This window comes from Borostomias antarcticus (assembly GCF_949987555.1).
Source record: "Borostomias antarcticus genome assembly, chromosome: 6".
Taxonomy (NCBI): Eukaryota; Metazoa; Chordata; class Actinopteri; order Stomiiformes; family Stomiidae; genus Borostomias; species Borostomias antarcticus.
In genome coordinates, this window is record NC_140239.1 from 17694365 (window position 1) to 17705949 (window position 11585).

At 43.9% G+C, this 11585-nt stretch overlaps 1 protein-coding gene across 1 annotated transcript in view; it reads left to right on the forward strand.

Moving 5' to 3' along the window:
• Positions 1 to 8322: 8322 nt before the first annotated feature.
• bcl11bb (BCL11 transcription factor B b) overlaps positions 8323 to 11585 on the forward strand; it is a gene marked incomplete at both ends in the record, with an annotated part of 25809 nt that continues 22546 nt past the window's right edge. The window contains one exon of the mRNA XM_084439441.1: positions 8323 to 8386. Coding sequence (XP_084295567.1) covers positions 8323 to 8386 — 64 coding nt within the window. The remainder of the gene's footprint in view (positions 8387 to 11585) is intronic.

An 11585-nucleotide genomic window follows, 5' to 3' on the forward strand; every position in this document is an offset into this window, starting at 1 on the left:
GTAATGACAAGGAGGTGCATCTGGTGTTGCTGCTACTCAAGCTGATCTCTGAGAAGACCTCAGAAGGACCAACGAAAAACAAAAACAGTTTTCTGCAATAAGGACACTTCAGCAACTGGGATCGAACTGGGGACCTTGTGATCCCCAGCCAGGCGCTCTACCTCCTCCAACTTGTTGCAGAACACTGTTTTTGTTTTTCGGTGATTTGTAGTCTTCATGTTGACCTAACTGCCTAGCTGATGGAGGACCAGGCTGGGGCTCTGGATATCAGGACAGAGTGGGAGTGAACCCAACCAGTAGAGGGCGTAGTTTTACGGTTTGGCTCCCTATTGGAATGAATGCAAGGCCATCTTCAATGCCTTGGCCCTGGACAGGCTCCAGTACATGCAGAGCTCAGCTGCCAGGGTTCTCACTCACCTCATCCAACTCCACTGGCTTCCGATCATGTCCTGCATCTCCTTCACTCAACTCCTCTTCCTCACCTACAAATCCCTCCATGCCCCTGCCTCTAAGTACCTATCTGGTCTTCTCCACCAACATACTCCATCCTGGAACCAGCGGTCCTCAGACACGGGTCTGCTCTCCACCCCACGCACCAGCCATCTTCAAATCAGCCCCCAAAACCCACCTGTTCACCAAGGCCTACAGCCTGTAGAGAGTCAGTTGCTAGTTAGTTGGCTAGTTAGTTAGTTAGTTAGTTAGTTAATAGGTTTATGTGCCCCTTTTTGTTCTGGTCTATCTTTGTTGTCTGTCTGACTTGTCTCTCCCTGTAAAGGTCTTGGGTGTTTAGAAAGGTACTATATAAATGAAGTTTGGAAGTTTGAGTTTAATTCACAATCACAGTTTACACTGAAAAAGATTGCAGAATTTACAAAAGTAGCCAATCTAAAAGGATACACATATTAAAAGACAAAAACAACAACAACAACTGATATTACACATTATCACAAAAAATGACCATCCAGACATAAAACTAAAATGAAATGAAATGAAAAATGCAAAAACATGTCACAGTATACTGTACACACAGAGATCTATACACACAGACGCACACATCATAGACTTGACAAGAACTGGGGACATTATATAGACTTATTATAAAGTCTGACAGCTGTGGGCAGGGTTGATGTCCTCAGACATTTCGTCCGGCAAGGAAAGTCTGTGATGTTCTTCCCTTTTCTGAGCAATCTGTGTGTGTTTTCAGCTCTTGTGATGTTAGTCCCTTTTCTGAGCAGTCTGTGTGTGTTTTCAGCTCTTGTGATGTTAGTCCCTTTTCTGAGCAGTCTCTGTGTGTTTTCAGCTCTTGTTTGAGGGAGCAGGTTGTGGACGGCATGCTGGTGGTGTTTTCAGCTCTTGTTTGAGGGAGCAGGTCGTGGAGTGTGTGCTGGTGGTGGTGCATTTCTTTGACCAGCTGGATGGCAGCTTGTTCCCTCCGGCTCTGGAGGGAGGGGAGCTGCAGGGCCGGTGTGCGGCCTCTGTGGATGATCCTGAGGGCCCTTTTCTGGACCCTCTCCAGAAGTGCGGCCTGATTGTTTGTACACCCCATGAGGAGAACACTGCCATATTCCAGGCAGGGCCTGACCAGAGTGGTATAGATGGTCAGTAGGTCATGCCCCGCCAGAATGGTCAGAAAGTGAAGCCATTTGGAGGCTTTCCTCACCATGTGCTCCATGTGTGTGTCTCCGCTGAGGTCGGCGTCCAGGTGGAAGCCCAGGTACTTGGTGGTGGTCATGACTGGGACTTCCTGCCCACCGAGGAACAGAGGAGCAGGTAAAATGTAATGTATTATTATTATTATTATTATTATTATTGTTATTGTTATTATTATTATTATTGCTCAAAACAAGGCTAGGTATATTCTGTAGGCTGAGAGGAATCCAATGAAACAAATGATTGCCTACCTTTTGGTCAATTTTACTGACCGCTAAGAACAATCTCATTCAAAAGCTTTACATGATGACAACATGCATATCGGGGTGGGGGACGATAGGTTCACTGTGCAGTTCTTAGTTAGTTATTTAGTTAGTTAATTATTTGATTAGTTTGCTATCAAGCTCATTTGTTAGTTAGTAAATGAGTTAACTAGGCTAACTAACTCTCTTAGTTTGAGGGGTTACATATGCTGGCAGGTTTGCTGGTCTCCTTAGCAACTCCACCCTCTTTCTTTCCTTGCAGGTCTGTGGGAGGAGCCTAACCTGTGCAGGAGTGGTACGACAGTACATCGCGCCATGGAGTGGGGGAGAGAGAGACACAGAGAGAGAGAGATATGGACAACAGAATATTGTTTTGTACGATAGAATGTTATTGTGATGTACGACTCTTGAGTGCATGACTTTACATTCTTGTATGTCATCATCCAGTTTTTACTGCGTGTGTGTGTTGTCAGAATGAATGGCACATGTGAGACTAACGTGAAACTGTGTGGGTATCTGTTTTTCATATCACACTTAAAGCAGAACAGATATATGACATGACTTCAAGGTGAGAAGCAGTGAAAAGACAAGCTGCTTGGGCATGGAAGATGGGAAGATGGGAGATGATGTAGGGACGAGTGGAGAGGGGGAGGCAGAGAGGAAGAGGGAGACAGGGTGTGCAGGCGGAGACAGAGAGTGATTAAACTATACTCACCTCATCTTACCACATCGCCTGGCCAGCCAGCTAACTGGAGAGACAAGATCAGACCAGCATTACTGAGGGGAGAGAAACTACAATGTGTGTGTGTGTGTGTGTGTGTGTGTGTGTGTGTGTGTGTGTGTGTGTGTGTGTTGGCTGTGGTGGAGATGGTGTTTTCTGTACCAATAAAGGTAACCGAGTTGAATTAATTAAACTCACTATGCTCTATAACAAGCCAGACACTCATCCTCATCAACTCATCAAATCATATAAGGCTGAACTTAGTTGGCAGTTCCAAAAGCCAGGACCAAGAAACACGGAGAGGCAGCTTTTAGTTTCTATGCCCCCAACCTCTGGAACACCCTACCGGAGTGCCTAAGAAGGGCCGAAACAACGGAGGTCTTCAAGCGAGACCTCAAGACGTACCTTTTCGACCTAGCCTACAATCACTAGCTAGTACCTTGAGACACAGAAAGGCAGCCTCAAACCTACCTCTGAATCCTCTGTATACATTGGTATCTATCCTGCTATGCAATGTATATCAAGTAGTGTACAGAAGCTGGTTATCCTGAAACAGGCTTGTTCTGTTCTGACAGCTGTGTTGCTTCAATGACTCAGTGTGCTACTAACCGTTTTCTGCCTCCCCTAGTGCCTCTCTCTCTCCCTCCTATCCTCTAACCAGGTCCAGTGTCAGCTGTGGAGCTGTGGATATCGTAGTATTTAGTACACACACACACTTACACACAGACACACATCAGTCCACATCCGGCTTAGGCCTGGACCTGATGCTCTTAGCCTTTCTTGCTCTGAAAATTTAATTTAATGTAATTTATTGTTCTTTAAATGTTCTTAGCCATTAGACAAATATATTCCAGGAGCTTGCCCCAGGTTGCCTGTTTCAATATCTGTGTGGTCTGTATGGCTCTATGTGCTACTAACCCTGTTCTGCCTTCCCTCTCCCTAGTGCCTCTCTCTCTCCCTCCTGTCTTCTAACCAGGTCCAGTGGATGCCCCACTGTCACCAGCAGACCTCCCGGGGTCCGATAGATACCCCCATGTCTGCTGTGGATGTCGTAGCATGTCCGTAGAATGTTCTCTCTCCTATGATGCTTTTAGCCTCTCTCACTCTGAAATGTAATTTAATGTAATATATTGCATTATAAATGTTCTTAGCCGGTAGACAAACATACTCCTGGAGCTTGCTCGATCGCCTTGTTGAGAGGGGTCAGGGAAGAATTTTTACAGCTCACTTATCTGGCCCCCGGGTGATTACTGTTTTTTTGCTTCCCTCTGGAATATGTAGAGAGTGGGTCGTCTGCCCACCTCCCTTGTTCTCTGTAAAGCGCATTGTGTTGCCTCTGGGTATGAAATGCGCTATACAAATAAAGCTTTGATTGATTGATTGATTGTTAGTGTGCATCATTACGCAAAACTTTGATTGAGGCCTATCTAATGTACAGGAATGTTTTTTACTTAAAGTTAGAGAAAACGAAACAAAATGAATGGTTTTCATACAATGATGGATTCATGCAGCTCACAGAATTGTTGCCTGTCAGGCCATGACAGATCCACCAGAGGGAGACATAGGACAGCGAGTGGATGTGGCAGATATTCCTGTCGAATTCAATGATCGATGGCCATGAATAGAATGAATGAAGTGTTTCCTTGAAGCGATCAGGCATACATAGGCCTACTATAATTTGTGTTGGCAACATCAATCCACATTGGTCCTGTCTTATACCACTGTTTTCTAATGACATGAAACTCGTTCAGTTATGCAGTTCGTTTCTTCCTCCTTCCTTATGTTGCACTGTAGCCTACATTTAACCAGAAAAATGATTGCCTGTGTCACAATGTGTTGTCATTTCCTGTGTCCAAGAGCAATATGATCCCTCCCCTATCTTTGCCTGCCCAACTCCTAGAAGACAGTTAGTTAGTTCATCCTAATTAAAATGTGGAATAGGCATACATTATTTACCCACTCTTGGACAAAGCCTTATAACTGCGGGAGAAAGAGTCACTGTGCTGTGTTGACCTCTGTAAGAGCCTGTCTGGTTGTATTATCAATAGAAAGGCAGCATCTTAATCTGTCACTCATACACACACACACACACACACACACACACACACACACACACACACACACACACACACACACACAAACACTGACAAAGAGAGACAAGCAAATCATCTCATGAATAATATAAGTTATATCTTCTTAATTAATATTAAACATTGCATAATGAGGCACTAGGAGCAAATCCCAAAGCAGTATTCATATTAACAATGATGTGTCCTACAGTAGACTTCCATAGTTAGTCCTTTGTCCTCAGTCACTGTGATTCAAATCAGAGCACACACGGTTGCTCAGTGTGTTTGTACACTGATGATCTCGTGGCTGTACCCCTTTGATTTCTGCATTTTTGCAACTAGGAAGTTGATCTCCTTATCCATGACTTGACATCAGCTTCAGCACGACTTCCCTTTGCAGAAATGCCCTCCGGTGGCGCGATGGGTCTGTTTCTCTGGTCTCTCCTGACCCTGGCCCCAATGACACGCAAGACTTATGTCTGCTGCTCGGAGCGAACACTCTGGACTTAAAACGTTTCCTGTGTCCGTAAGCGGGATTGTGTCAGTGTCCTGGCCCATAGGCTACATACCACCCGGCTGTAGTAGTCTTAGCCAACAGACAGAAGTTATAATGGAGACGATTATGTATTATTGAGGAAGAGCGAGAAGGATGAAGAGGGGATGGGACTCAGCAGGGAGCGATGCTGTGTTTCCATCTGCGACCCCTGATATAGGCTACCTCCATCACTAGACCAAGAATGTGAAAAAGATGAATAAAGATGCCACGTGAAAGTTTACATTCTCAGGTCAGACGGTGTGTTCTTGCCTGACAACATAACTATGACATGTGCTCTCGGTTTCCACGTAAAGCCAAAGGGTATATCTATTTCTATTCCTGACGTTATATATATTTAAGACTGTTGTGACATTTCATTTGTATAAATAATTAGTGTCCTGAAAGTCCCCTAGGCTTCGCCTGCAGCAATCAAACTTCTAATGCTCTTTAAAATTGCCTATCATACATTATTGAATAGCAGCTTATGAACTTCAGTCTAGGCTACAGTATATAACTGGACCTATCTGGCCTTCAAGGCATTTGATGAGTCTTCTGGCAATTGTGTCGACATTAATGTAGTCAATTTTATGATGTCTTATTTTCAACCCTTGATGCCATCGTGAGTGTTCTGCATTGAATGTGACAGATATTTTAAGGAGGCCTTCAATTGGGGTAGTGCTAAACGTGAAAATAAATGTATGCAGGAAGGCACGTAAAGGCTTAAACACGCATTTAGTTTAGTTTATTAAACAGTAGTTAATACACGAAAGAGCAAAAGCCATGCATCATAAAATGTCAAGGATGGCACCAAAAAAGTCAGACTTATTTCCGTTGTGGTCCTGGATCTCGGCACATAACAATACAGTACATGAACATAAATAACATTACCTACAACTTAAAAGCAGAATCACAAAAATACAACATCATATAATATACAAAATGTACACCTCATACAAACCCATTGGTCTAAAGGGATATTCTGAAAAGTGAGGAGCATATGTCATTAATTGCGCCTCAGTGTATAAACTACATAAAAAAAATTTTTTTCTAAGGAGGCCCCTACTTCATGGCCACTTGACATGAAGTCCCAGAGGGATTTGTGTATCTGATTAATCTGAAATCATAACTAGGACAACTAGAAGGTAAGTATGGTCTAGCATTAATGAAGGGAACACAACAATTAAACTGTTCTTAACCTTTAAAAGCTAATGTGGGCCTATACACTCGAAAATTATTTTAAATTCTTATGGGAGGCCACACACACACACCCACGCGCGCGCACACACACACACACACGCACACGCGCGCTCGTACACACACACACACACACACACACACACACACACACACACACACTCACACACACACACGCACACACTCACAGATGCATCGCACAATTGAGCACAGGCGCTGGATCCTTTAATGCCAACAGAGGGCAGTGTTGCTTCACGGCAGTGGTGTTGACCTAGCCAGGGCCTGTACGGCACAGACACACAGAGGCTTCACATGTGCATTGTGCCCCTATTGTACAAGACAGTGACCAGATACATGTATATCAAATTGCCACTATTCTTTCACACAATAGGCTGTAAAATGTTTGCATGGGCTATCAGTGAATTTGAGAATGATGTCTTGTAATGGTCACCTGTCAGATTATATTGCGTGTATGTATATGCTTATTATCCTTATTACTTAGGTTATCTTTTTTATTTTATTGACGACTTGAACTATTTATATGTTTATGTGCTTTTACAAACAGATCTGCAACGCTAGTCATCTGAGTTAATTCACTGATTGTTAACGGGTGTGGGTTGATAAAAAAAATGAAAAATCTAAATATATATTGTTCACGACCAGACCTTTTCAGTTTCCATAGTACGAAAATAAATCAAATGTGTACCTATTAAGAAAATCGGCCTCCTGCACAACACATTACCTGAATGGTCTGGTTCAAAGTGGCCCGTGGACTTCTGCTAAAGTAGGCTACGTCTTTTGAATTAATCCTGAAAATCCTAACTAGTCGCGAGAAACGATAACCAGGGCATAATTGCCCATAGTGGTTCACGTGCGCGCGGGTTTGGTTTCTGATCTGTCCATCTACCGCGGTCTCCAAGCGCACGCAAACGACGCTCAGGTGAGCCAATGGCTGCGCAAATCACCGCTAGTCGCCCCCAATGCTCGTGAAGTCCCTCTGATGTCTCTCTCAGCGTGGACGCAACGTCACGGCCGTACTTGAACTTGAATCCTATCCCATTTTACGGAGGCAGCCAAAGCCACACACACATGCGGGGTCCCTCAAGCGCTCCAGAGATCACCACAGTGAAACAAGAGGTAGACTCAGAGAAACACTGGACCTCAGCTGGTTTCAAGTGAAGGAGGAGGAGGTGTCTGTTGTCTTTTGTCTTCGTTTCAACCAGAGCAAAGAGTTGCCAATGCCATTCTGTGCGCTGATGCCAAGACGCGCGAGAGGACTTTTGCCAAAGGGTCATCCTCGTCTGCAAGCACGGAAACCAAGGACTCTAGCGGTTCCGCATAGAGTTAGCAACTAACAAGCCTCATTTTATTTTTATTCATATCACAAAGACAAAGAAGAGGTTTCTAATTGAATAATCGTTCTCTTGCCGGTCGAGGAGTGGTATGCACCGTACCCTAGCTGTCATCGCACCGCAGAGGAGGGCACCGCGCACGGAATTGCCACAAAAACGTATTCCGCAAATTTGCAATAAAAGTCATCAGCTGTAGGTTAGTGAAATAGCTGAGTTTAACGATCGACATCACATGCGTGCGTGCATCATAAAGGTCCGATTTGGCTTCTGTATCTCAGGTGTTGCGCGAGCTCAAGAAGTGACTGGAGGCGGTCTGGACAACTGACCCATCCTCGCGCTCTTCGTCCTGCATTTCAGCGCGCACGCACGCACACAGCCAAAAAACAACACCGTTTGAATTGCAGTGGCATAGACCATTTGTTGAATTCTGGAGGAATTTGGGAAAAGTTAGGCTATTGGAAACCAGAGGAAGACCAACACGGTGCGAGCCGACTCCAAGTGCCGTTCACCGGGCGATGCCAGAGTAAATGCCGGGGCAATGTCCCGTCGCAAGCAGGGGAACCCTCAGCACTTATCGTTGTCACTAAGAGAAACAATACGACGTAAGTATATGAGCTTGTGTTCAAGCGATTTATAAAATATCTGATGATTTTTTTTGCAGTTAGTAGGCTACGCCGATTGTATTAGAATGCATATAATGGCCTAACCCAAAGAGCATGAGATTGAAAACCTTTCCCAATATGTTGGCCTATAAATCATGTTATCTAGCCTATTCATATAGCCTATTATTACGCAGAAAACTCACATTGGTAAGTCAATCTGATAATTACAATTATAGCCTTTAGGCATGTACTAGCAATTAATTATTGACTGAAATAAACATGTAGGTATGAGAGCATATTTTATAATCTATGGTGACATGAACATTTGAAAAGTGGCTATTTTATTAGTGCTATATAAGGTGAATACGGCAGCACATCGCGTTGAATAAGATGTACTTATTTCATCAAATTCAAAAGAGAGAACTTTAACCACATTTTAACTGTAGGCTTGTCAATAATATAGCCTACTTTTTTGTTCTAGAAATTACAATATTTTTATATAGGCCTGTGCTAACTGTGAGATGTGTGTGTGTGCGTGTGTGTGCGTGTGTGTGTGTGTGTGTGTATGTGTGTGCGGGAGGGAGTGATAGAGAGAGAGAGAGAGATTGTAGACGAAAATACAAGTTGGTGTAGGCCTAGTTTATGTCCTCCAGTTACACTTTGTGAGAAAGGATCTCCTCAAGAAATCTACACAACTGTTCTAATTCTTACACACACGCACGCACGCACACACACACGCACACACGCGCGCGCGCGCGCGCGCGCACACACACACACACACACACACACACACACACACACACACACACACACACACACACACACACCTTCGTATTTATTCATGACATGATTTCCCTTCGTTCAGTGTTGCTTGTTGCTATGAATATTAGCCTATGTTTGGTTGTCTCTCCTGATCTTCCTGTAGCCTAATGCAGATAGCAGCAGAATTAGCCTACCTTAAACTGGACAAATTCGTGCACAAATTTTGACATTGTTGATGTAGGTTGTAAGAAGTTGACAATAGAGTATATAATCTTAATGATGGGCGATTACTTATTATAATCTTATCAGATTTATTGTCAACATGGGTTAGCAGCGATGCCATTAAAGCAGCAGGGTCACCAAATCACCACCCACTGATTAGGTTAGATGTCATGACGGAAAGTCACGGCTTCTTTAATCAGTGTAAATTCCCCAGGCAAGAACGGAATGCGGGTTAAGATATAGATACAATCTGAGCCAAGACTTTATGGCCATATGATTAAAAAGTGGCATAATCCAATTTTAAATCAATTAAATCAACCCTGCTTTCTCCCCAGCGCTCTCCCCGTGTTTAAATCCAATTTCATAGTGGCATAATCTGTCTAATTCATAGCAGAAGTCCATGATGTAATCTTTCGCCAATCTGTTTTGTGTTGTGCAGGGTTAGGCACATTTTGTCCTACCCACCACCACCGTTTAAGTTCTAGACTAATAATTTACCCTCTGCTTTCAACACCTTCCGTTAGGCCCTCTTGTTTTATTTAGAGTCATTCTATCTTCATTCCTCTCAGGTGAAGCCTTTTCCCCCTTTATGTTTCTTTTTTACTTCTTTTTTAACTCTATAAATACACTATAAATGGAGAAAATGCAACATGGCAAAAAAATCCTGTTTGCATGCAGATGCCCAGAAGTTATTGAATAATTTGACAAATTGTACAGAGATGTATTTATTTATTTATTTAGGCTATTTTAACTGTAGCAGGACCTTACCAGGGGATATTGTAAGTAAGTAAGTGCATTTTATTTCTATAGCACTTCTCACACTGGGCTATGTGCGTTGACATACTGTAACATGTGTGTGAGGTGCCTACAGTACATGCTGCAGGGATGGGATCTGGCCAGGACACAGACAGATACAGAAATTGCACCCAGGCCTGAGGATCCCAGTCTGTTCCCCTATGGAGACTTGAATTAGCTTGAAACCAAATTCCAGCTATTATGGGAAGTATAGGTAGCACTGGTCTGTTTTATCCCTGTCTCCAGTTCAGTTTCTAGGCCTGTGACTGACAGTCTGACCTGAGCCAGAGCGGTGTCAGGGTCTGTTAACGGGTCTGACTATATCCTGGAGGATGGGTTAGAGGATCTGACTATATCCTGGAGGATGGGTTAACGGGTCTGACTATATCCTGGAGGATGGGTTAATGGGTCTGACTATATCCTGGAGGATGGGTTAACGGGTCTGACTATATCCTGGAGGATGGGTTAACAGGTCTGACTACATCCTGGAGGATGGGTTAACGGGTCTGACTATATCCTGCAGTCCTTCAGGAGCTGAGCTCACCTGTTCCCGCTCTCTGGCAGCGGTACCTTTAAGAGAGGCAGGTAGCTTAGTGGTTAGAGCATCTGAGTCGCTGGTTTAAGACCGGGCAAAGCCACTTAACAATCAATACCTACCATTGTACCCTTGAGAAAGGTACTTAACCCCAACACTGGCTCATAAGCTGTGACACGCAACAGAACAAGTGACCAAATTGTAAGGGACCCAGGAGGCAGCATCTTCAGTTTTATATATATATATATATATATATATATATATATATATATATATATATATATATATATATATATATTTATCTGAGACATCGGATTGACCTTCAAGTAATGAGCGTTGAGGCAGCCTAAGACCTGTTTCCGTCAGGACATGAGCGGTTGACGTCCAGCGGTTTGTGGAGCAGCAGGTTAGGTGGGAGGTTAGGCCTGAGGCTGCCCTGCCTGTTCTCTGTCTAAACAGTGTTCCCACATGCCTAGGGAAGCGGACGCTTTTGACTTGCTGTGCATTTGCATAATTTCATAACAGCATTTGTTTTATACACAGATGACATTTGCGGTGTGTGTGTCCCAACATACACCTATTTAAACATAATACTGGACGAGCCGTAGCCCTGTGACCCAGGCAAGCTAGCGAGGGGGTGGGGTGGGGGGGGTGGGGGGGGTGGGGGGGTGGCAGGGAAGGGAAGAAAAAAAACAGTCCTAGAGGATGCAACTGTAGCTCTGATGGGAAAATAAAAACACAGAATAATCATCCAACTGAGTCAATGGGATATTGGGAGCCTACGTGCTGCACCATGTCTGATCAGGGGTTACACAACAGTGTCTTACACGGCGATGAAAGGCCTGTAGGTCAAAGGCCTGTAGGTCAAAGGCCTGTAGGTCAAAG